Here is a 25751-nt window from a genome sequence, read left to right as displayed (position 1 = left end):
GAAAGCCTGCATGGGAGGATCCTGTTCTGGAGGCTCTTTGTGCCCTCCTGGACTAGCTCTGGTCAGTGGGGGGTGGGATGTGCCCAGGTACACTGGGAAGTAGGAGGCAGAGTGCTAGGGCCCTGGAGCCCCTGGGACCACTCCTCAACTCCACTATCCCCCCTTTCCTGTCCTGTCCTGTCCCCACCTGGGCATCTTGAGACAAGCTAGGGCTCCTCCAGTGCTATGGTTGAATTAGTAAAACAGTAGCCATCTTTCTGTGCCTTTGGGGTCCTGGGAGGCCCCAATTGTCAAGCCCATTTTGGAGGAGAGGACCCTGCCCCCCCTTTCCTGGTTGGAGAAACGTGGAGATGGGGGAGCTCCTGAGGGTGGCTGCTCCCTCCTCCCTCCAAGCACCAGTAGGAGGAGGGGCCAGCTCTCAGGGCAGAGATCCCAGGGGCTGGGCTGCCATCCACACCCAGGATAGGCTGGCCAGGCTGGTGGCTGGGAGGAAACAAGTGTCAACGAAGGCCAAGGAGAAAATTATTTGCATGGGACTGAAAATTCCCCTGCCTCTTGGGCTTTCCAGCTCAGAGCCTTTGAACCTTTCCCCACATAAAAATAGAGTCAAGCTATTGTGAGGGTGTTGGTGCCTGGCCCTGCTGGGATGGGCTACACATGGCCCTGGGTTCCCCCGGGGGGCTGTGCTGCCTGACGGCAGACACCCGCCCTCAAGTCCTGGGCTCCAGGAGAGCTGAGGAAGTCTTCCCCGCCTTGAATTGGGGCCAAGGACAAGCTTTTCCTCCCACAGCAGGCTGGAGAGCAGCCTGTGAGGTTTCCCTCGTCCCCTAAGTGAGGAGGCTGAGCCATAGCCACCATAAATTCCAAGCTATCTTGGGGCAGAAAGGAAACCGTCAATGAAATCCTCCAAATTATTTGGCTCATGAGAAGGCGGAGATGAAAGCGAGGATTTGGCGGCACAGAGCGTTTGCACTAAATCTCGCTGGGCTGTTCCCTTCTCTTTCTGTGAATGGTGGGGACAGGAGGGCCTTTCTAGTCTGCTGGGCCTAGGGGCCCAGGACTTTGGACCCCCTGATGAGAGGGGATCCAGGAGCCCCATCTGCTCTGTCACCCAGACTAAGAAGCCTGTGGGGTGGTTGTCAGGCTGATCACAGAGTCTGCTCCCAGTCTGGCCCAAGTTCCCAGCCAAAATGTTTGCAAATTGATGTGTTGGTGCAGGAGCCCCCTCCCTGGTGATACATGGTTCACTTCCTCTGCTTATCTGTGAATGTCGACAGTGGTGGGGTGGGGTGTTTTGAGGACCAGGAGTACCACTAGCCCATAGTGAAGCCAACAGCTGTAGAAAGGCCTGGGGTTGGGTTTAGGTGAGAACTGAGGGGCTGCCCCTGGGATGACCTGCCGGGACCCGCCCTTCTCAGTGCACCTTGAGGGTGCAAATCAAGGGTTGCCCTCTACACAGAGCGAGGTACCCCAGGGCTGAAAAAGTGCTGGGACCAAGAGTCAGGACCCTGGACAGAGCCAAGGCCTTGAGGCCCAGATTCTCATCCACCCTTCACCAGTGGGTGGCCTTCCTCCCCGAGAATGAAGGGGTGAGGGGAGCGCAGGCCTTAGTCCTGGGGTGGGCCTGATCCCAAGGGCACGGCTTGCTGCCTGCACTGTCCCAGCAAAGCTGAGGCCTGTCACTTGGGGCTTAAGTCAACCAGACCAGGCCTGAAGGAGAAGAGGGATTAGCCTGGCCTGGGGAGGTGGTGTTAGTGTATACATTGTGCTCAGGCCTTGGTTTTCTGGCTGGCCTGTCTTGCCAAACGGCATCATCATTATTGGTGCTTAACACTTTGTGGGTCATATCTCTTTGAATCTGATGGAGAACACAGAGCACCCCAATCCTACCTCGCTCCCTGGAATTGTGACTTAAATGGTCTGGAGTGGGGCCTCAGGTACCTGTACTTTTTAAAAGCTTTTCCCCCTGGAAGCCAAGGTTAAAAACTACTACCATAGACCTTTCTCCTAAATGTGCTAAGTAAGACAGGAGTTTCTGGCTTGGGCCTCCCCGGAAGATCCTGAGGTTGCATGGGGGAGGGGAGGTTTTCTAGCCTGAATCAGTGACCTAAGAAAAGGCAGACAGTGTGGGTGGGGTGGTCACCCAGCTCACCCCCACCCTGCAGGGTGGCTAGGGGACTAACAGGTTTCTGCCAAGCCCTCCGCCTGGCAGGGCAGTTCAAGAAGAGATCTGGAGGCTGCTGTTTCAGGCTGTGTCTTCCTCTGGCTGGGGCAGAGAGGCAGGTGGGAGGGCAGGCCACATGGTGGGGGTTTCCCCCAGGCAGGCTGTCTTGAAGTAGAAAGCTGTTTTTAGGAAGTCGGAGTCCCCAGAACTCAACCAGTGGGCTGGGACATGGATCTTCAGGACCCAAGAGCTACTGGTACTGATTAAACTCAGCAAGCGCTCAAGAGCGCCTAACAGACCCCACCTGGTGCTAGAGGGACAAAAGATGCAGACTCTTTCCCCAGGGAGCTTGTCCTCTGGCTGTCAGCAGGATGCAGGTGCTACACAGGAAAGTGTCCGTTATGAGAGGTGCAGCCAGCTTTCCCACTGAGGAACTCTGTGACCCTGGGCAAGTGACTGTTTCTCTCTGAGCCTCACAGTCATCATCTGTAGAGCCCTACCCTGCACCCTGCCATAGAGTTTCTGTTCTGTAGATGTGATTGTCCTTTCCCGAGGCCTGTGGAGCCTGGGAGTGGGGGTGATCCCAGAGTGAGTAGAGGTGACACTGGCCTCCCTGGGACAGAAGCCCGGATGGTCCCAAACAGGATGGGTGGAATTCGGGATCCAACTATCAGCTCCTTTGTAGGCCCTGGTGACAAACTAGTATATCTCTAAATGATGGAATGGGGCCTGTTTGCAGGTTCCGCAGGGGACCTTCACCAATACTCAGCCTCTTGTCCCTGGGGACAGGGCCTAGGAGAAAGAGGTGAACCTTATGGACAGTTTCAGCCACAATTAGGGTGTCCCCAGGACCCCTTGTCGGTGAAAATTCAGCGAGTAAAGAGTGAGAAGGCAGCTCATTGGTTGGACACATTGCTTTTAAAAATGTGACCCTTTTACCTTGGGTGAGGGTAGGGGTGGCCAGATTGTGTTGGGGTGCAAAACCACAGGATCAATAAGATGCCTTCCTAGAGGAGCAGAGGTAGTATCCAGATGTTTGACGTAACCTATTTTATATTAAAACAGTGATGGCATATTGTAGTAATATGCAAAATACCCACAAACTTGAGAGGTAAAACAGAATCCTAAAAAAGGCTTTGCGCCTGCCTCTGTGGTTTCCAGCCCTGTTTCTAGCCAGCAGCTCCTCTGCTACCCTGGAGCAGGCAGTGAGTGAGAGGAGAGCCCTTCCGCTGGGCTAAGCGCCTGCTTGCTGAGCCTCCCTCTGCCTTCCTCTGGGTCTCGTATAGTCGGAAACAGTGCTGCTCCCCGCCAGCTGGAAAGGCCTCCTGGCCTCTGGGACTTGTCTTGCAAAAGAAATGTGTGTAATAAATTCTCTTTAAGAGCAGGAAGTGCTGTTATCCTTGTGAAAGAGAAAGAAATGTTGAGAGAGAGAGTATATGTCTGTGTCTGTGTTTTAAGTGTGTAACCAAATGTGGTAGCTTGAATGGGACTGGGTAGAGAGTGGCTTTTCCCCAGAGCCTTTCTCTGGTGTTTTATGCCTAATTTTAAGTATCTAACTTTGCTCTTGTATGCAATACTCTTTATCAGGATCCAGCCCAAGAAAGAGATTTTTTTATTATTATTATTGATTAGAGAGAGAGAGGAAGTGGGAGAGAGTAAAACATCAACTTGTTCTGCTTACTTTTTAAAAAATATGTTTTTACTGATTTTAGAGAGAGCAGAAGGGAGAGGGAGAGAGAAAAACATCAATGTGAGAAACACCAATTGGCTGCCTCCTGCACGCCCCCTACTGGGGATGGAGCCGAAAACCCGGACATGTCCCCTCACTGGAATCGAACCAGTGACCTGGCCTGTTGGTGCATGAGACGACTCTCAACCACTGAGCAACACCAGCCGGGGCTGTTGTTCCACTTTTTATGCATTCATTGGTTGCTTCTTGTATGTGCCCAGACCGGGGATCAATCCCACAACCTTGCTGTATCGGCGTGATGCTCCAACCATCTGAGCTATCTGGCCAGAACGAAAAGAGATTTTTTAAAAGAGGAAATATAAGACTGGTTTGCAGGTAGTATTGCAGCAGTTAAAGGCCAGTGCAGGCCTCAAACAAACGATTTAACCTCTCTGAGTCTCAGTCTGCACATATGTAGGGTGGGGGTGATACAAATTAGGTGAGATTATATATGCAAGGCATTTAGCATAGCACCTGCTATGTCACAACAGGACAGTTACTTTTCACTACTAAAGTTTCTAACGAGATGAAGTGCTCAGAAAAAATTGATTAAAATGAGGTATCTGGTAGAAATTTCACTTGGCTCTTTCTGAACAGACTCTCAAACATTCTTAGGAGGGCTGGGGGAAGGGTGCCACTCCCTCTCTGTATTGGGACTCCTCATGTGGACCGAGGTCAAGGAGAGGCAGTCCTGGCCAGAGCCGTTTTCATTGGCTTTGAGACAGTGACCAAGACCCATTACTAAAGTCTACTGAAGTCTCTTTTGGACCAGCCCCCTGCTAGGCAGGACGGGAAGTTTCAGAGTTTAGTCATACTTCAGACAAATCCTGAGGCTCATTCATTCAGTCACTCACTTGTTCCACAAACATTTCTTGAGCACCTGCTGTGTGCCAGGCACTGTGCCATAAATAGGCGTAATGATAAACAGGATACACATGTAGTCTCTGCCTCTCTCTACTTGATTATTAGAGGAGATGTACAATAAACAAATCATTACACAAATAATCATGTTTTGTAATTGTGATAAGTGCTGGAGCCTTTCCTTAAGTAACTAAACTTCCTCTTGGTGCCTCTTGGTCTGAAATATACTATGATGCAGTAATTCACCCTCGAGAAAAGGAAGTGCAGAGTCCAAGGTCCAGGGATGAAATATTCAAATAACATCTCCAAGTCTTGTGATCATATATGAGAACTCATTGGATGACAAAGTGAAGCGCCCGTTGTCATAGTTTTTGCTTATGGAGATCACGTCAGACTCCACTGATACTTTCGGGCAGAGCCTGTTTTTGGTTCTCCCTGGAGAAATGGGTGCAGAAAGCTAGATAGACTTTGATGGTTGTGAAGGGCAAGGTCTTGAACTGTCCCTACTTCTAGACAGGGCAGGGTCTTCAGCTCCCTCCAGAGTTTGCATTGGCACCTCAGGCACTCAGATTGGTTATTAAATTAAAGTTTTAGACCTTTAAACATTTTTCATACTGTTTGAAGAAGCTACAATTAACATCTAAGCAGCTCAGCAGAACTTGGTTGCTAGGCAGCAGACCTTTAACAACAATTTGTCAATTTCCGCCAAAAGAGAGAAAAATAGTAAACATTCACATTCTTAGGAAATTGCTTGTTTTCCAGCTTCTAACTTTCTTGCCACAGTTTATCGGTGTCCATTTTATTCTTTATTTAGTTTTCATAAATAATTCAGAGGCAGTTTAGGAGAATAATTGAGCCTTTTTTCAAGCCTAACCTCTGGCAACTCAAAACATAAAGATATTTGGGTTACAGCAGAGTTACCGTATTTGTGGGCAGGTTTTATAGGAATGTACAGGGGCTCCTCTGAAAGGTAGGGTGCCCAGCTGTAGCCTTGGGCAGCAACCCAGCAAGGTGGAGGCAGATCCGTGGAAGGCATTCGAGCCCTTCAGCCTTTGTTAGCACCTAGCATGTGCGTAGGCCCCGTGTGCACTGCTGGGCTGCAGGCTGCTGCCCGGCCAGACCTCACTGAGATCACCTTCTCATGGGGACACATGGCAAGAATTGAGGCAGTGGGAGTTCAGAGGAAGCCCAGAACCCAGCCCGGGATTGGGGAAGGCTTGCCAGAGCAGATGTGGGCTGAACTGAGACCTTAAGGGTGAAGCAGGCCAGCCCCACCTTGGCCAGGGAGAAGTGTCTCAGCAGGCCCTCCAGTGTGCCAAGGGAGAAAGTGCTCTGGGAACTGCATCCTTGCAGGCACAGGCCTCATATGTCTTGCAGCTCAGCTTTTGAGGGCAGTTGCAACTTGCAGAAGCTTCCATCTGATTTGCATATTCGAGCTTGATTTGGTCTTGGGTTAACTCTGGGGAATTGACAGTGAGCCCTGTGGCCTAAAGGGCCAGAGGGCCTATTGGGGAGTGTGGATGGTGTCAGAGTGGTCTTGGCCTGGGTCCCTTTGCCACTCCCAACATGTGGGACCTTGTATAAGTTATTTCGCTAAACTGAGTCCAGGTTTCTCAGCTGTAAAATAGGAATGATGGTAGCTCTTACCCAGAGTTGGTATAGGGTCTAATAGTAAATTAACTCAAGAACAGCCCTTACACTGGTACTGGGCACACAGTGCTCTTTAAGTGTTGGCTGGCACCATTATAACAATGCTGCCTTACTGTGCTTCCATGAGTCCTCTGCCCAAACGGGTCACTGGTGTCCAGTCTGCCACCTGCCTGCTCCCTGAGTGAACCAGGACGAGACAGAACTCTCTTGAGACCAGACTCCTCTCTCTCCTGAATCTGCCTGGCTGAGTTGAGCCCAGGACCCCTTCCTGCTCTGAATTCTTAGTGCCAAGCCTGTTCCTAGGTCAGGGTCACTTCTCCCTCTCTGGTGTGGCTGGACACTCTGGCCTCTCCAACTGCAGCTTGGGCAGCACCCTGGTCCTTAGGTTTGGAACCCTGCAGACCAAAAGTGGTGTGTTGCTTTGTTCAGGTTCATGGGGATTTCAACTTTGGGTATATCTATGAGGTGTCTCGCCCTGTTAATGGGGTTCAAAAAGCACTGCTGGGGGGCTCAGATTTATCAGATAATTCCTCAGAAAAGCCCTTTCATTCACTTGCTCAGTCACCTACTATGTGCCAGTCACCATGACTGAGAATGCAGCAGAGAACGGGTGTGGTGTGGCAGGGCAGACAACATGAAACAGGCAACATGAGTACACCAGTTAGTCTTCAGAATTGAAAATAATGGGGAGTGAGGCAGGATAATGGGATGGAAAGTGGTTCTGTTGTGCAGTTGGCACTCCCTAAGTTGGGTGATCAGGGAAGGAACCCTGGAGGAGGTGGCATTTAAGCTGTACACAGGATGAGGGAACAGCAAGAGTTTTCAAACTCACCTGTGCCTCTTTGGAGAGGCACACGGTGACACTGGGCTCTTGAAGGGTTGATACCTGGGACAGGAAGATGGACTGTCCAGGTGGGCAGCTTCCCATGGCATCAGAGCAGCAGGACTTTGACTGTCAAGCCCCTTGGTGTGCGTAGGCCGTGGGAGAACTTTGAGGCAGTGATGAATCCACTGTGGGTTCAGTTTACCCGCCAGGTCTTATACTGGGGCCTGGAGAGAAGTAACCCAGCCCCAGACCTGCTGGGCTTGGCTGAGGCCACAGCTAGCAAGGGGCCCCACAAAAGCACTATTTGCCTGAGTTTGTGTTCTTGTATCAGCGGGCGTACTGCTTGCTAATGAGATATGCAAATTATCAGGGCTGTAAAATCTTCACCACATTCCATCTTCTGTTTAATTAGCATTTAATTGTAATCTCATTTTAATTTTTTCACACTGGCACCCTAATTAAATGTTAGGGTATTCATCTTAACAATTAAATTATATTGGCAAATAGAGTCTTCAAAAAACTTGACCTTTTTCAAGCCAGGGCCCTCTCTAGCTAGATGTGAATGTTAATTAGATTTCTGCAAGATGCTGTCCCGAACCCCCTTGGCACACCCATTTCAGTTTCTTTCTTGCTGTTCTGGCCCTAGATTCGAGTGAGACCCGCACACCCAGTGAGTTGGGCCCCCATCAGGCAGAGGTTACCATGAATGAGTTTGTCATGAGCCTCTGGAAGGCCAGCAGAGGCTGCCTTCTCTAGGGAGCGGTGGGTTTGAAGTTTGGTCTGAAGCCTGGAGCTCTCCTTGAAGTGGTTTCTCTTGTCTCGTTGAGGCGATCACTTTTTTAACTTGTGATTCTCATGTGATGATCACTGGGAAAGTTGGTACCTAAGCAAGTCACAGTCTGGAGCTGCCACCAGGTCCTGCAGCAGCCCTTCCTAGGAGGCCACAGTGAGGTTAGGCAACCAGGGCACAAGAGTCACTGCCAGTCCCCCTGGGGCTTGGAGATCATATTGGGGTGATGAGGGGGGCAACAGACAGAAGGTTGGGATTAACAGTTTCCTGAGTGACCAGAAGAAAACCAAAGCATGAGGGTGCGTCCCTGGCTCTAAGGGAACTTGGGTGGGCTTGACTGAGAAGGAATTCAACCCATGCTCCTCTTACTCCCTCATGCACAGAGGATGGAATGTGGAGCCCCTGCTGAGCAGGGGACCTGGTGTCCTCGCTCTTGAGCGACCTTGGAGACCCTGATCTGTGGGAAATATTTCTCTGGGGCTGCCCTCACCCCGCCTCCCCTCAGCTGTTTGCACAAGGTCCTAGTATTTCATTTGCCTGGGACTGGTGCCCTGCACTCTACAGCTCCACTGTGCCTGTAGCACTATGTTTGCTACTACACACATAATTTTAAGCATTCGAAAGAGATTCCCTGAACAGTCACTTAATGGCGGTATTGCATTCACAGAGGCCTTTTTTGGGCCTTTCCCAGCCTTTCCTCTTCCCTCTGAGGTCCACTCCCATCCATCACTCTGTCTTTTCCTAGGTCAGAACACATGTGAATTCAGTTCAACACGTTTATTGAGTATCTGCTGTGTGCAAAGCACTGCTGGGTTCGGAGATGTGTTATTGTACTTAGTGCATTTGTGTTGGCTTCGGACTTGAAGTGAGTGGGCAGAAAGCCCACTTGAGTTGCATTTGCCTTTTCCTCCCCTGGCCTGTGGAGCAGACCACCCGGAGGCAGTCTGAAGCCATTCTCTCCACCCTTGTTCCCCACAGGTTTTCCGGACAGACTTGATCACAGCGATGAAGATCCCAGACTCATACCAGCTCAGCCCGGATGACTACTACATCCTGGCGGATCCATGGCGACAAGAATGGGAGAAAGGTGTGCAGGTGCCCGCCGGGGCAGAGGCCATTCCAGAGCCCGTGGTGAGGTGAGCTGGGCAGCCCAGGCTAGGGGCCCAGACAGGGGAGGAAGAGAGGCGAGGGCACCCCGCATGGGACCTACTAGTCCTGGGATGCCTCTCTAGCTTAGCTTTATTTTGCCTTAGATCCTTTTGGCCCATAAACCATTGAAATATTCCAGAAATATTAGCAGTTTACCTTTGAGACTAAGCCCTTGGGCTTGGGCTCAGCTATGGAGCCAGACAGCCTAGGTTCAGATGGCCACTCACAATCAGTATGACATTAGGTCAGAAATGCAATCTCCCTGGGCCTCAGTTTCTTTGTCTGTGAAATAGGAATGATGACAATAATACCTACCTCCTATGGTGGTGGAGTTGATGTAGGGAAATGATGCATGACAGGCACTTGGCACAGGGTCTGGCACACAAGTATTCAGTAAAATCTGGCCATGGGTTAGCTTGATGTCTATCCAAACTGGGTCCCACAAGCACATCTTAATCAGGGAAATCTGCAGACTTTTAACAAGTCCTTTAAGATAGGGATAAGCCATGCTCTTGACTTCTTAAACCTTTTTAAGGAGCTGTTAGTGGGAGGGAGTCGTGTGCACACAGCAGATGCTCAGGAAGCAGCTGTTGGGACCAGCCTCCTAGGAGGCGCCCTGCCAGGTCTGGGTCAGGGCTGAGTCCTCTCTGGGCTTCATAGCCTGCTGGGCTTGTGGGTCAGAGAGACCCCTGGTGCTTTTGTCAGGAGGTGGCCTCGTGGCCATGCACCTTGCCTCCAGCAACAGAGTTCAGCCAAGTACTTCTTTCTGCACCCTGGGAAACCCTCCAAGTCATGTCTTGGGGCAGAGGGGCCTGCTGTCCTGGCCTCCCCCACCCACCAGCCGGCCAGGGCTGGGCAGCTTGTGTTATTGGCAGCCCACTCCTGGCCTTAGCAGCCCCATAGCTCTCGCTTAAGTCCATTTGACCAGGCCTGGGACAAAGATCTCAGCCATCACCTCCTGTGACATTGGCACTCTTGCTTCCTGGCAGCCACACCCATGACTGGCTCGTAGACACCCAATGCCCTCTTGCTGCCAGGCCTGTGCTGGCCATGGGAGTACAGAGAAAAGCAGGCTAATCTCTGCTCGGGTGCTCAGGCAGGATTGGGTCCTGGGCAGGGCTCATCCTCCTGTGGCTCCTAAGGGCCGAGTGCCTACCAGCACTTGTCTGGGCCCTTTGAGAATCAGGGCGCTCCAGATTCTCTGGGAGAGAACGCACATGAGACTTGGAGAAAGAATTTATTCTCCACATCCCCTGCCCAGGGCCAAAAATGTGGGTCAAGCTGCTAGCCAGTTTCACACCCTCGCCTCTGCAGACGGAAGAACTGTTATTGCCCTTTTGAGCCTGTTTCTCCTGTCAAATGGGGCTAAGAGCAGTACCTGCCTGGTGGTGTGGTGGTGAATGAAAAACATGGGCCCAGGGCCCAGGGTAATGAGGGGGAGGGTGGGCCACCAGCTGGGTAGAGAGAGGTGAGTCCTGATTAGACGTGGCCAGCAATCTGTCCCCTCTCCTTGATGTCAGTGTCAGGTGGTTCCGGAAGCATCCACTGGCCTGGGTAATTAATTGCAGATGCTTCCACACCAGTAGCTTGGCTTCAGTCTGCTTTATCTGTTGACATCAAGAGGAGAGCACGTGTTCAGACAGCTCTGGCTCTGCTAGGTGCATTCCCCACATACGCACACTGCTGTAAGCTGACAGGAGCCAGGCAGCCTGTCCTGTCCATGCTCTTTGAAGAGAATAGACTGCAGGCAGGGAGGGGTGAGCTCTCGGAGAGATCTCCATGCCCCTCTGCCCCTGTCTCCCTCCCACCCAGTCCCTCCACCTTCCACAGTGCTTCCTACTTGCCCAGCCGTTGTCTGGAGGCCTCATGGCAGCCACTATAGTCAGAATTTTTACAGGAACCATCTTTCTGTGAACTTGCTGTGCTGAGCCTCTTATGTTGATCTTCTCATTTAATTATCATATTAGCCCTATAAAGTACATATACTGTCCCCATTTTATAGATGAGGAAGTTGGGAAATTCTGGGGAATTCCCTGCATGACTGTCAGGGCTTAGTGGGCGGGGCCAGGAAATCACAGGCCATGGGAACAAGCCCTGGGTTACCCCTGTGAGGCCCAGAGAGAGCCTGTGCCCTGATCACCCTGCATGTCGGCTCTGACTGCCCTCCCTGGCTGCAAGCTGGCCCCCTCTGTCTCTCTCTGCTTGCCCAGGCCTCCCTGGCCCTTGGGCAGGTCTGCCCCTCTCATGGTCTGAAATTTATCTGGGTAACAACTATCTGTCTTGCTCTAGATCGTGAATTGAATGAGGGCTTATGCTGCTCCCTCAGTGTGTCCAAATGACTCAGCCCAAGGCTAAACCAATCTCTGATGTCTATCTGGTCTTTTGGAGTAGAGACCCCTTCCCTCTTCCAGATCCCAGCCCAACCACCCAGCTCCTTCCGGCTAACAGTACAGCTGGCTGCAGCTGAGACTAAGGCCTTGACCTAGGGTCAGGTTGGTCCATGCCTGGTGCAAGAGTTTCCTCTATAGCCAGAGCCAGAAGGGGCCAAGCGGAAGAAGGTGAGAGGCCCAGGAAGCACAGGAAATGCCTTTCTGGTGAGCACCTTAACCCCAGCTTCCCAGAGAAAGGAATGTGATACTGGCCAAAGAGCTCTGGCCAGGTGACAGCTGCCTGAGTGTTCATACAGGTGTGGGCAGTTACTGCCAGTAGGTATTGGGCATTCGGGCAAAGGTTATCCAAAATCCCAGCTAAGCATATGCTGGGGCCACAAACAAAGCAGGCTCATGACAGAATCAGCCTGTTTCTTGAAAAGAACGTATTAATTCAATTAAGAGCCTCATGGGGAAAGGTGGAATTTTGTAGGACTAAGAATATTGTCTTGCTTCTCTTTGAAATGACCTTTGGGGGAAGTGGGGAGCCATTCCATCATCATCACCATTCCCTGAGGCCTTCCTTAATCTCGGCTGGCTCTGTGTGGGGACAGTGGCATCAAGCCCTCTCCTTCTCCTTGCCCCCCTCAGCTCCCTCCTGGCCTGGAGGCCACCCTGCCCCCTGTCTCCTTCACCCTTCCTGCCTCTCTTGCTGACACCCGGGGCATTTCCTGGAGTCCAGGGCCCTGCCCTCCTCTCTCCCGTCTGCGCGCTGAGTCACAGCCCCTGGCAGCCCTGCCTCCGACCCCAGGAGGCCTCTCGGGCAAGTAAGGGGCCTCTCAGCCCCGGCAGGGCTGGCCAGATGGAGGCCAGGCTCCACAGCAATAACCATGGCAACCGGCGGGGGGTGGGAAGAGCTGGCATTTTGAACTGGTACCAGGAACTGAGGGGCAGCACACCGCTGAACCAGGGGGGGAAATGTGCCCTCCCAGGGCAAAAGCACTCTTATTCCATTTCAGAAAGAGCAAAGTGATATCCAGAGGTCTTAAAATATACACTCACAGGTATAGGGCTTATTGCGTGCCAGGCACTGTTCTAAGAGCTCTGCAGGCATTCATCCATTTCTTCCTCACCAATCATAGAAGATAAATACTATTCTTATTAGCCCATTGTTTGGATGATGTCACTGGGCACAGAGAAATTAAGTGGCTTGCCCAGAGGCACACATTATGTGGGGGAGCAGGGCTTTGAGTCTGGGCTCTGCAGCCAGGGCCCTTCCAAGCTGCCTCAGAGGTAGAGCCATGGCCTGAGGGAGGGTTTACCTCGAGTGTGATCTGGGACTATAGTAGGTGCATGTTAGTATCCAGAGGAGATGGTTTCTGTCTTGGGGTGGAGGGAGCACTATAGACAGAGGCTCGCTGCTCAGGTAACATTCTTTTCGGGGGAAGAACAAGGTGTGTGGACAACACTGTTCTCTGTGTCAGCAGATCATTCTTATGTGGAAAGGCCACCCTGGGCTGCAATAATATAGCTGGGAGGACTCCTCCTAACCCCAGAGGAAACCTGGCCTCAGTTCTCAGGTTGTTGGTGAAGGAGGAGCCAAAGCATGGGGACAATCCCTGGCCTCTCCATAGCCTTGAGGGGTGTGCTGAGGACCTGGAGTCCACCTGGCTCTGTTCCACTTGTCCCAGAGTGGCTGGCACTAGAAGTTGCCTAGGACAGCACTTGGAATGCCTCCTACAGGCCAGGCAGGGCAGATCCAGGTCCTGGGGCATAGCTAAGGCCCAGGTGCCCTGATGGGAGGGGAGGTAGAGGTGTGTTCTGAGCGGAATGGATGTGTATAGATGGATGTACAAGGGCTGTGGGTCAGCCCCCACTCCCATCCTCCACTCTGCCCCACAGCCCTTACTTTCCTGTCCTGCTTGCTCATAGTCATCTGAGACTGCAGGGTGGGCAGGTGGGAGAAGGAAATATAAGAAGGGAATAAAAGGTGGGCCCTATTTGGATCAAAGTCTCACACCTCACTTGCCCACTAGGTCCTCAGCTGGGCTGGCCAAATCACTGGATGCCTCCAGACCTAGCAAGGGCAGCAGGCTGAGGGTCCTTCCCCTCGTGACACCACCCCCTCTTGATTTCCTAGGATCCTCCCGCCGCTGGAAGGCCCCCCTACCCAGGTGTCCCCTAGCAGCTCCGAACTTGGCGAGGGCTCCCAGCCTGATTGGCCAGGGGGCAGCCGCTATGACCTGGACGAGATTGACGCCTACTGGCTGGAGCTCATCAACTTGGAGCTCAAGGAGATGGGTAGGTGACCTGCCAGGCTGAGAATGGGATTGGGGGCAGGCCAGGCAGGGTTTTCGTCTGTACCCCAGCATCCTTGCCCTCAGAAGGACAGTAGCCATGACTGGGCTTTGGCACTGAATGGATCTGGGGTGATAGTCCCTGCAGCATTGCTGATTGGAGAAGTTATTTGGTGTCTCTGTGCCTCAGTTTCTGTAGCTGTCAGGTGAGGGTGATAATAGCATGTAATTGACTTCTTGGGAATAGCGTTAATAAGCATGACTGTTACAGGAAGAGTGAGGGAGCACACAGTGAGTGTAGGATGACAAATGTGCCCAGGGACAATTGGTGTGGACTTCCTGGCTGGAGTCCACTAACATGTTATCAGGGCCAGCTCTGTCATATTCACTACCTTCAGAGGTCCACAGCTCAAGCAGTGGATTGCCCATGGAGCCAGCCACATCCCAGAGATGTTATCTGCATGTACACATAGTATGTGTGTGGTCACAGGCAGGTTGTCTAGAGTCAGAACACAACAGGCCCCAGGGCCTGTGGGATCGGATGGTCCAGCCCATTCAGTTTTCAGACAATGGAGCTGAGGCTCACGACAGTCGACCTGTTTTCCCAGGCCACATCAGATGAATGAAAACCTTCCCATCCATCTGCCTGGAAAAGCCGGACTTCTTACTCCCTCCCCTGTTTTCCTCACAGAGAGGCCAGAGCTGGATGAGCTGACACTGGAGCGCGTGCTGGAGGAGCTGGAGACGCTGTGCCACCAGAATATGGCGAGAGCCATTGAGACGCAGGAGGGGCTGGGCATCGAGTATGACGAGGACGTTGTCTGTGACGTGTGCCGCTCTCCCGAGGGCGAAGATGGCAACGAGATGGTCTTCTGTGATAAATGCAACGTCTGCGTGCACCAGGTGGCCAGCTCCCCAGTTGCCCTCATCCACACTGTGTCCTCACACGCAGCCTGGGGGGCCCCTGCCTGGGGCTGGCCATCCAGACTGTAGGAGTGTAGCAGTACTGTGGGCATAGCCCCTAAGAAGGAGGGCAAGGTGGGAGGAAGGGACTGGCATGGGTGCCCTGTGGTGCCCGGGGACACCTAGGGCCCCTTGGCTTAGCACCATCAGCCAGACCTGAGTAAACGCGCATCGGATGATCTTTCTGTGCTCTCCTGTCAGCCTCCCTCAGACTCCCCACTAAGCACCCAACCCCCCTGCTTTCCTCTTGTTCCTCACTGTGCTGAACTTACAAAGAGGCAGCACAGTATAGTGACTGAGGGCAAAGCCTGGAGCCAGACTGCCCAGTTTCAAATTGTGGCTCTGCCCTTTACAAGTTCTGTGGTTTTGGGCAAGTTTCTTAACCTCTCTGGACCTCTCTGTCCTCAGCTATACATAAAAGTAAGTTGTTGTAAGGTCTGAGTTGTTTGCTTTGAACAGTACCGTTAAGGGCTCTAGTATTTGTTACCATTATTGATGTTATAAACTGGGTCTGGCCTGACCAGGCCCACGCCTTTTGATCTTGGGCATCCCTGGGCCTTGTTTGCAGCAGACTTGACTAGAACACAGTGACAGTGAACCCACTCTGGCTCTGACTTTGAGGCTCCCCCCCCCCCATGCACTGCTGTGGGAGCTCAGAGGGGCTTTGCCTGGCTGGTGAGTGGAAGGCAGTGCACCCCCATTCACCCACATCCCTTACACTCAGCAGCTCTTAGGTTCACGAACCTGGGGCATGACTAGGAGGACCCCCTCACAGGTGCCTGTGGCAAAAGACGGAAGGTCTGCTTCTTGTCTCTGGCAGCATACGCACCAAAACTTACACTCCACTGAAGGCAGTTCATGGACCCTTCTGAGGTCCCTCACTGATTAGGACCCTCTGGATAAAGTGACTGTCCTCCCAGCAGAAGGCAGACCTGAGCCCTTTCACAGAGGACTGAAATGATGACATTTCAGGCGCACAACGCAGACAATCCCTCAGGTCTCCTTGCCAGAGCCTGGTAGCAGTGTAGCATTGTAGCTCCTAGCTGGACTGGGGCTGGGACCATTCACAGCTGACTGCTGACCAGATGCAGACTGACCAATGCCTCTGACCTGTGACCACCCTGCTCTCTTCCCAGGCCTGCTACGGGATCCTCAAGGTGCCCACAGGCAGCTGGCTGTGCCGGACGTGTGCCCTGGGTGTCCAGCCAAAGTGCCTGCTCTGCCCCAAGCGAGGAGGAGCCTTGAAGCCCACCAGAAGTGGGACCAAGTGGGTGCACGTCAGCTGCGCTCTGTGGATTCCTGAGGTGGGCAGGTGTGGGGGCAGGTGGCCCTGGGGAACAGCCATGGGGAAGTGGGTCTGCGTGGAACTCAGAACTCAGGTAGCAGAGCACTGGGAAAGGAAGGTGATGATGGGCCCACATAAAATTGGACTTCAGGCGTCGAGCTTGGGAAAACCGGGGGAGTGGCCCCCAGGGAGCTTTGCTATAGACTTGGGCAGAATTCAGGTGGTGGTTTCCATGGGAAAATGGGATTATGGGCTCCTGGGGGATCCAGTGGTTGGTCTAAGAGCTGGACAAAGTCAGGCAGGTTGTGGGTCCACCCCCATCGAGGCAGTTGTTCCAACCAAAGTCAAGCCGCCTCTTTAAAACAAAAGTAAGCCAACTGCCCTAAAAGGAAGCCATGTGGCAAGCCTAATTAAAAGTTGGATAGTGGGCCTGCTGCTGTGGCTGTGGGTCTGAGTCTAGGTGGGGAGGGGCCATGGATTAGAGACGAGGCCCACAGTGAGGTAGCAGACGCCCTGGGCTACCAGGGGCATCCCATTTTATTTGAAATGGGAAATGCTGAAATCCACTGGAGTTTCAGCCCCAGCCCTGCTGTGTGCCTTGACCCAGAATGAGGCCTCACTCCAATGCTGCCTGTGCCTGGAAGCAAGCCAGGTGGCCCTGTCAGCCGGTGGCCCTCACCTTCCTGGGCTCCCAGTCTGAAGGACCCACGTTGCAGTCTTCTGTGATGATGGTGGTTGTGCCAGCAATGGTCACTTGCTCCCAGATCAACTTCTGGAAGGCTGGGACTCCCACTGAGTACACCCTGGACTGGGCACAGCAGGGACAGAGAGAACCAACAAGGACCCCATCGTGGGGGCCCTGTGGTTTGGGACCTCTGGACAGGACCTTCTTCCACCCTTAGGCATGTGCAGTGGAGAGGGGCGAGTTGTGCCCCAGCGATGTGGACATGGGTGTAGACCTGTCCCCATAGGAGTGACAGAAGGGTCTAAACAAAGGCACATCCCCATTGGCCAGGAAAGCCCTGGAGGCCTCCAAGAAGAGATGCTACCCTGAGACCATTACTTGCTGCCCAGAAAAACAAATTATGATAAGAACTTTGAAGTTGCTATCGACAAAGGCCTGAGGTACAGAAGAGAGGCAATCTTGTGTGTTCATCTGGACACACACACCCTGAAGCATCTCTGTCTTGAGGGCCACATAGTCATAGGCACGCACACTCACTCACACTACTGATGTGCACTGTCTCACACAGTCACAAACAATGTAAGATTGTCACAGGTGAGCTCACACTCACCCAGTGGTCAGCTTGGGACAGTCAGGAAGGATTTGGGATCCTGGGGATCTCCCACCGCCCTGTCCGCCCCCCGCCTGGTTTCAGCAGACAGCCCCCCATTTGGGGATCCTTGGGGCAGGCTGAGGACAAGAGGCCTGATGTAGCTCCCTGTGTCCTGCCCAGGTCAGCATCGGCTGCCCCGAGAAGATGGAGCCCATCACCAAGATCTCCCATATCCCAGCCAGCCGCTGGGCTCTGTCCTGCAGCCTGTGCAAGGAGTGCACGGGCACCTGCATCCAGGTACATGGCCGCTTCACCCCGCTGCTGCCCGGGAGCCCATGCCGGAGCCAGGTGCCGCCACCCTCCGCCCGCCCATGGTGCTGCAGACAGAGCCACTGACGGGCCAAGGAAGCCTGAGGCTGGGACCGGTCAGAGCCCCACTGTGGGGCATTTCTCCGTCCTCAGTTCCTCTGGGCACGGGGTACAGGCCTGGGGAGCCAAGGCCCACCACCCCGTTGCAGTGCTAGGGGCCTTGACTCATTAAGCTCAAGACCAAATGTCTTTATGCTTAATAAATACATTGACCTGACTTCTGTCATCAGACATGACATGTGGCCGGGATAGGAATCAAACTTAGGCTCTTGCCACACAGGGCAGGGCTGCACTGCTCCACGGACAGCAGTGTGATCACAGGCGGCTGGGCCGACCCGCATGGGTCCTCATTTGGTAGACCTGAGAATTTGCATTTCCAGCAAGTTCCCAGGTGATAATGCTGCTGCTGGTCTACAGGCTGGGACGTAGGGAGCATCCTGTCTCTCATTCGTCTCTCCAGGAACAGTTGTCATTGCAAACACTAGCTGTGCCTCCACCCAGTTGTAAGGCTCTCAGAATGGCTTGTGAGTGCAGCGGAAATGGTCGCTACAGTTGGGTGGATTGTTGCTGACACAGTTATCAGCTGCCCACAGCCATCGTCCGAGGCTAGCGGGGAGGGGCAGGTCCCGAGTTGGCCCTGGGCAGGTCCTGAGTTGGCCCTAGCTGCCTGGGCAAGAGGAGAAAGAAGGGATCCAAGTCCAGCTTCTCTTCCCTGAGGACAAAGGAGGGGCACAGCTCCCCATCTTAGATAACGTTGCAGGAGCAGAGGAAACAGAGACCCATCACCAGTCTCTTTCCATGCCTCTGATTCCAAGGTCATTTTGCCCACAGGCATGCAGCTTGCCCCCAAAGGGGTTGTCCAGTCGTCTGCTTGTTTTCTTCCCCAGGGTGTAAGGTGCTGAACCCTGTTTCCTTTCCAGCACCCCCTTCCCACCTGCCATAGCTCCCTCCATTCCCTGAAGAATGTTAGGAGCTCATGCCATTTTATTTAGGGTCTCACCGCATCCTTCGTTCTCGGAACCCTGGGGGATGCCCACATGCTCCTTACCTCCCATCAGGGCTCCCTCCGTTGCCTGACACTGCCCTTCCTGTCCCTCCAGTGTTCCATGCCTTCCTGCATTACGGCGTTCCACGTCACATGCGCCTTTGACCATGGCCTGGAAATGCGGACTATATTAGCAGACAACGATGAGGTCAAGTTCAAATCATTCTGCCAGGAGCACAGTGACGGGGGCCCAAGGATTGAGCCCACATCTGAGCCGGTGGAGCCCAGCTCAGCTGGTGAGGACCTGGAGAAGGTGACCCTCCGCAAGCAGCGGCTGCAGCAGCTGGAGGAAGACTTCTACGAGCTGGTGGAGCCGGCTGAGGTGGCCGAGCGCCTGGACCTGGCCGAGGCGCTGGTCGACTTCATCTACCAGTACTGGAAGCTGAAGAGGAAAGCCAATGCCAACCAGCCGCTGCTGACTCCCAAGACTGACGAGGTGGACAACCTGGCCCAGCAGGAGCAGGACGTCCTGTACCGCCGCCTGAAGCTCTTCACACACCTGCGGCAGGACTTGGAGAGGGTGAGTGCTCCCGTGGCCTGCCTGCCTGGCCGCCAGCCCAGGAGGCCTTTCCACCCCTCGCTCACTACTCTGGAGCAGCTGTGGCTCACCAGGACTCACCCTGCGCTCTGGCCCGGGGGCTGAGGGCCTCCAGGTCTCAGGCAGGGTGGAGGTTACTGACTTTGCAGAACAGGGAAGGATCCAGCTCTTGGGTCTGAGTCCCTCTTGTCCCAGCCCTTTTGAAGGCCTGGTGAAGGGTGGAGGCCCTGCCAAGGTCATGAAGCTGGGAGATAACAGAGCTGGGGCATGGACCTAGGCTTCTACCTCCTTGTGGCTTCTAGCCCCATTTGTGGCCTCTGTGGGCCCTGCCTGATCCCAACACGTGAGCTCCTGCTTAGAGTCAGAGGCAGGGGAGAAAATGGGAATGACGAGTGAGTTGAATCAGCCAATAAGTATTTGCTAGGCCAGGGCAGGGAAGACAGGTGTGAACGCAGCTGCCAGGGCTGCTGGACAGAGGAAATGGTGTGAGCAGAGGGGTGAGGGTGGATTGGAGACCCGCAGCGGTCTGTATGGCGTGAAAGGATGGAGCTGGGTAAGTGAACCAGAGTGCTCTAGAAGCTGAGGAAGAATTTTAAGCAGCACTGTCCTGCTGTGACTGCCACTTCCAGACACTCACCCCGAGGGGGGAATCACAGGGCCTGGCGGGTTGGCCAAAACCCCCAGCTGTGAGCTGAGAGACTGGAGATCTTGGGTTGGTCCGTCCAGGAACCCAAGATGAGGAAGGAGTGCAGACTCCATGGTTTTGGGCTGAGCTATGGAGGTTGGGGAGCAGCAAGAGTTGCTTTCCTAGAGCATGGAGGCCCCCAAACCTCTAACCCCTCCTATTCCCCCAGAAAGAAGGTGAGGGGGTCCTGCCTTCTCTGGGGTGTGCCCTTGAACTTGGCTTTTTTGGCACCCGTCCTCTGCCACCTCTAGCTGATAAAGTACAACCCCCGAGTTGGGGGCAACCCTAGGCTAGGCTGTGTGGGGAGGCCAGGGGGCAGGCTCACTGATTTAATCATCACCCTAGAACGAGAGGTGAGAGGTGGATACTCAGTCCTAATGAGCAGGTGAGGAACCTGGGGTTCTGAGAGGTGAAGTGACAGGAAGCTTCAGAGGACAGTGTGTGTTCTAAGAGATGGATTTAGACCTGAATGGGGAAGGGGGTTGTTAGAAGGACTGTTGGCTTAGTCTCTATTCTGTACCTGTCCTTAGCTTATCAGTCCCTGAACCTCCCCACCCCCCTTGTTAGCTGGTATAGGTGCTCCCAAGGTCAAGGTTGCCAAGGGTTAGGATGCCAGCTCTGGAGCAGCCAGAGCTGCCGCACAGATCCCTCCGGTCGGGGACAGAGTCCTTCAGAGTCAGGTGTGAGCTAGCCCACTTACTCCTCCAGGAAGAGGGTGCCACCCGGCTTTAATCTGTGCAGCTTCTTAGGGCTCAGGAGGCCCTGTCAAAATGCTGCTTCTCCAGCAGCCATGGAGCTGGGCTGCTGGCACCAGCTGGGAGCAAAGTGTGGGTGTGCACGGCCATGTGCCAGGTCGAACCCCTCCAGGTCCAGCCTCAGGATCTTTCACAGCCCTGTGTGGGTGACCTGAGTAAGTGAATAGAGCTGAGAACTGTGCCACTGAGGAGGCTTTCTGCAAAGATCCAGGCCTGGCCAGCAGGCCTAGTCTCTGGCCATGGCCCAGTACCAGTGGCTGAGAGTATCCAGCCCACGACTGGGCAGTGAGCCAGCTTGGGCTGGACCCATTGGGGGATGCAGGGTAGGAGTTGAGATTGAGACCTTGGGTAGCCAGGGTTTGCCTTCGGTTCAGCTCTTAGTTCTGTGTGTTCTGAGTTTCAGTTTCCACTTCCCTGGGTTTCAGTTTCCTGGTCTTTAGAGTGGGAATAAGGATGGCGCTAAGCTTGGGGTCCCAGTGAAGATGGGGGACAGAGCTCAGCACAGCGCCCCCCGTTGTTAGTGGTGGTTATCACTGCTGCTCTGGCTTGTGGAAGGGTGGCCGGCTCTCAGGGTGGGCTCCACGGAGAGTTGAAAGGCAGGCCCAGCGCCTGGGACCACAGGACACCCTCCCTGACTGATCTGTCCCCAAGGCCAGGCAGGAGTTTTGCTGAAAGAAGCAAGAGCCGAGGCCATGCTGCCGCTACCATGAAATCTCATTTTATGGTCAGCCTCGAAGATGTGCTTTTCTAACAGTTTAGCCATAGGCCTCGGCCCTGGTAGGCAGCTCGGGAAGGCGTGGCCACTGCAGCCTCCCGGAGTTATTCTCAGCTGACAGAAAAATTGCAGTGCTGACGAGCAGCTCGGCCGCGGGTGTCCCCTAGCAACCAGAGGCGCGGGGCTCGCTGCTGGGGGCCTGGGTCTGGTTACAGGGGTGTATGCCAGAGCCTGACCTGGCCGGGTGGGGCCCAGAGGGCAGGGGCAGCCCTCAGACACACACCTCAGCGGAGGATGGCAGTGTGGGGGCTCCCCCAGGCCTCATTTCCACAGCTCTCCCGAGAGAGGAAGATCCTGCACCTGCGTCCCTTCCGTTGCTCACTCCCCGTTCACTGTGTCCTCAGTGCCTGGATTGCAGTCTGCTTGACCTCCCACTGAAGCAGCCTTGGCCTCCAGCACTCTGGCTCCTCAATCCCTATGGCTCCCATCTCTGGGACTTTCCAACCCATTAGTGCCCCACCCCACTCAAACCCTGTCACCACCTCCAAGTCCCCACACCCCCTACTCCCCAGATCCCCACATTCCCCTCCTTAACCACAGCCTCGGGTTCTTCCTGCTCACTCGCCTCCCAGGCCCTCTCCCCTTCACTGTCTCTTCTTCACTGGCATTAGCTCACTGCCCGGGCCCCTGCCCCTGTATAGAGGCTACACCCCTGGCAGAGTCTCCCCCAGTAGGAGCCACTCTCTGCCCAGAGGAACAATCCCACAGCAGTGAAGAGGTGGCTCCTCAAGGTGCTTGCCCCCAAGCCTCGGCAGGACCCAAGGCAGCAGCATTCTGGGCTCCCCAACTCCCACCTACCTCCACTCCTACCCACCTCACTCAGGGCCCCCATCTGCCAACAGAAACCTCATCTCCCATTCCCCAGACCAGAACCCTCCAACTTCATGCCAGGAGATCCCTCTGTGCCCATTCGCTGGCTTTCCTCCCATCTCCTCCCATCTCCTCCCGTCTCTCCCACCCCAAGGGTCCCTTTTCAGCCCCCACCCTGCAGCACAGGAGTCTCTCCCCTCTTCGTCTCCAGGATTCCACCAGGATATGAATCTACTTTACCATCTCCCATCTTCAAAAGCTAATCCTCCCTCCCCATCTCCCTCTAGCCGTGGGTTCCCCCATTCCCATCCCCTTCTGTCCTTTCCCATAATCCCTCACTGCTCGTACTTCCTTGCTTCCCCCTCTGGCCAGCTCCTGCCACCACAGCACTGCAGAACCAGGGCCAACAGCGTCCATCTCCCCGTGTCCAGTAGCCACTTCTCCATCCTGTCCCCTAGCCCTCTCAGCAGTGGTTGCCATAGTCAGTGATGCCCTTGCTCTTGAATAACTTCTCCTGTTGATGCTCTGACCAGATCCTCCCTTAATCCTCCCGTTCTCTCTCCCTTTCTGGGTTCTCCTCGGTCTAGTGAGCATTTGCCACACTCAGCCTGACCTCTCAAAGCTGCATCAGCTCCACAGCTTTGCTCCCCATCAGTGGGACGGCTCCAGCCCACACGTCCCTCCTGAGCTCCAGCATCTCATGCCCAGCATGCCCACAGGCCCAAAGCCGCTCCTCCCACGACCTCCATCTCCATGAATGCTAACTAATTACTCCTGAGGTTCCAAATGGACATACACTTAGGCGGGAGACACTCTTCAACCCCACACAGAAGCCATTGGATGATTTACATTTCCAGAAGGTTTACGTTTACATTTTAAGAAGATTGCTCTGGGATAGCAGAGGGTCCAAATGGCTGGTTGTCCAGCTGAAGATGATGGGGGGGTGACTAAGAGGTGAGGGAGCTGATGGCAAGGAGTCGTGTTCCCTGGGAAGGACTGATGGGCATGCTGATGGGGCAGCTATGAGGCAGATGAGGAGGACCTAGGACATTAAGGATCACTCTGGGGTCTCAGCACTTACACCCACCCCCACCCCCATCAAAATCTCTGCACAGCTCTGCTTGGCCTGGCTCAGCCAGGCCTCAAAGCCTCACACTCTAGCCACAAGCTTCACTCTGCCTCTCCCCTGGCCTTATTCTGGATTCCTGTCCCCAGCCTGTCCCCCTCTCTGTGATCAACTCCCTCTCGGCTTAGCTGCCCCTTCCTCCAGGAAGCCTTCCTCATCACCCCCAAGCCTGGTGCAGAATTGCCTGGTCCTGTCAGTACTTGGTCAGCATCTGTCTGCCCAAGTGGGCAGCAAGTCCTGAGAAGAAAGGGACCCAGATGGCCTTGCTCACTGCTGCACCCAGGCCCCAACACAATGGGACTTCACAGAACCACAGGGACGTATGAGAGGAGGTGAGGAAGTCAGGCTGGGTCGTAGGGTGTGCACCCATAGTCTAGCCTGGGTGCACACACAGGTGGCAGTGCCATGAGAGTCTGTCCTGCAAGGTCAGGACTGGAGCAGGCGTTCTGGGACCTCCTTCACAACTAGGCCCAGGAAGGAGGTGAGGATACTCGTGCCTACAGAGAGGTCCAATCGCGGCCACTCCCGGGCCAGAGGGAATGGTGCTCATGACAGCAGGCCAGGGGCTCTAAAACCCAGAGATCACTCCCAGGCAGCTTAAGGACATGAAGCCTGAACTCGCCCTTAAAGAGAAAACCCAGCTGGAGACAGAGTACTGGTTTCAGCTGGAAAGACCCTGGTGGGGCCCAGGATTTCAGCTCAGCAGCTCCTGGCCAGCTGTCCCTGCTGCAACAGGTTCTGACCTAAACCAAAGATGACATCAGAACAAGAAAGTGTTTCAAGGGAAGGGGTCTGGTCTTGGCCCAGAGAGCAGCCGGTGAGGGTGGGAACACTGGAGGAAGTTGCCACCTGGACAGACAGCAACATGGCCCGTCCTTCAGGTGCTTCCAGATTAGCTGCAGGGAGTGTCTGTCTCCCAGGCCCTAAGAGGCTCTTGCTAGCTGGCCTCGGGGTCAGAGGCCCCTGCCCTTCCCTGTGAGGACCTCTGTCTCTGGCTGAGCGCACATGGCCATGTGGACATGGGGGCCTGGGCCAGCTTAGGGGTGGGCCTGGCTCAGGCCCCAGAGCAGCAGGTAGACCCAAGTGGGTTGGAGAATCCCTGTCTGCACGAATCTGCTGTGCTGGAATCTCGCTCCATGCACCATCGCCTTTTGTGTGTGAGGATAGGAAGTGGGTTTTCCCATGGCTGAAGAGTTTCTTTGGTGGGAAAGAGGCCTCGGACAGGAGGCAGAGGGGTGGACTTGGAGACCTCGCGAGGCCCCGATGAGCCGTGGTGCACTGTTTGTAGAGGAGAGCAGCCGTGTTAGAAGGGCCTTGGGCAGCAGCGTGGCCGACTCAGCCAGGAAGGCGGAATCACCAGCCTGAGCTAACCAGATGCTCTCTCTGCTCACTGTGGCTCAGCCGGGGCCACACGGTCAAGGCTGTGCTCAGCCCTGTGTTTTGGATCAGAGAATTGTGGCTTAGGGCTAAGGACACTCAGGGTCTGGGAATTGATTCCCAGATGTCCTGGGCAGGTTAGGCAGTGGTGTCCCCCCCCCCCGATCCAGTCAGGGGTGGTTGCCCTGGAGTAAGGTGGAAACTGTCTCTTGTGTTTCCTCAGGTTAGAAATCTGTGCTACATGGTGACGAGGCGCGAGAGAACGAAACACGCCCTCTGCAAACTCCAGGAGCAGATATTCCACCTGCAGATGAAACTTATTGAACAGGATCTGTGTCGAGGTAGGCGCTTGCCCTGCCTGACGCCGGCCACCTCTTGTGCACACTCTCAAGGGGCTGGGTCCCAAGGAGGGTGTGTCTGTGGGGCCTGGTTTGGGGGCATGTGCATGGGGTCCGGGGCCACCAGCCCCTACCCCTACCCTCCGTCATTCAATAACTGGGCCGAGAAGGGGACCTCCCCAGGGTCCCATGTATGTATTGTTAGGCGGGGAGCTAGCGATTGGAATGTGGGCATCAGGCCTGTCCTCAGAGAGCTTTCTAGTTCCCTGAAGACACCCAGGTAGTGCCAGGACCACAGTGGTTCAGGAGTAAGCTGCATGTGAACAGGGGTGGACCAGAGGTCCTAGCGGCTCTGTGCTGGCCCTGGGGCAGGAAGGGCCGGGAGCCGGCCAGCTTCCCTGACCTGGTGCCTGCGTGTTGATCTGAAGAAAGCGGCTGCCCAGTGAGAAGTCCTGTGCGCTCTTTCGCTCTGACCTCAGAGGGTTCAGGCCCTGTGCGGGCCGCTTTTCCTCTGTTTTCTTCGTATTCTCCTGCATCATGTGCACTTTGATCTGGAAATCAAAGGCCAGAGAA

The 25751-nt window shown here is 54.5% G+C and overlaps 1 protein-coding gene across 6 annotated transcripts in view; it reads left to right on the top strand.

The window, feature by feature from the left end:
* JADE2 (jade family PHD finger 2) overlaps window positions 1-25751 on the top strand; it is a 48397-nt gene that overhangs the window by 14824 nt on the left and 7822 nt on the right. For 5 of the 6 annotated variants that reach the window (XM_081137313.1, XM_081137311.1, XM_081137310.1 and 2 more), the window contains 7 exons: window positions 8999-9156; window positions 13679-13839; window positions 14527-14738; window positions 15935-16102; window positions 17541-17657; window positions 18830-19294; window positions 25064-25181. In XM_081137313.1, the coding sequence (XP_080993439.1) occupies window positions 8999-9156; window positions 13679-13839; window positions 14527-14738; window positions 15935-16102; window positions 17541-17657; window positions 18830-19294; window positions 25064-25181 (1399 nt within the window). The remainder of the gene's footprint in view (window positions 1-8998; window positions 9157-13678; window positions 13840-14526; window positions 14739-15934; window positions 16103-17540; window positions 17658-18829; window positions 19295-25063; window positions 25182-25751) is intronic. The other variant, XM_081137314.1, reaches the window with a different exon arrangement.

This window comes from Miniopterus schreibersii, assembly GCF_964146895.1.
Source record: "Miniopterus schreibersii genome assembly, chromosome: 4".
NCBI classification, from domain to species: Eukaryota; Metazoa; Chordata; class Mammalia; order Chiroptera; family Miniopteridae; genus Miniopterus; species Miniopterus schreibersii.
The sequence above is the reverse complement of the archived record's forward strand: the minus strand, read 5'-3'. Positions and strand labels throughout refer to the sequence as shown.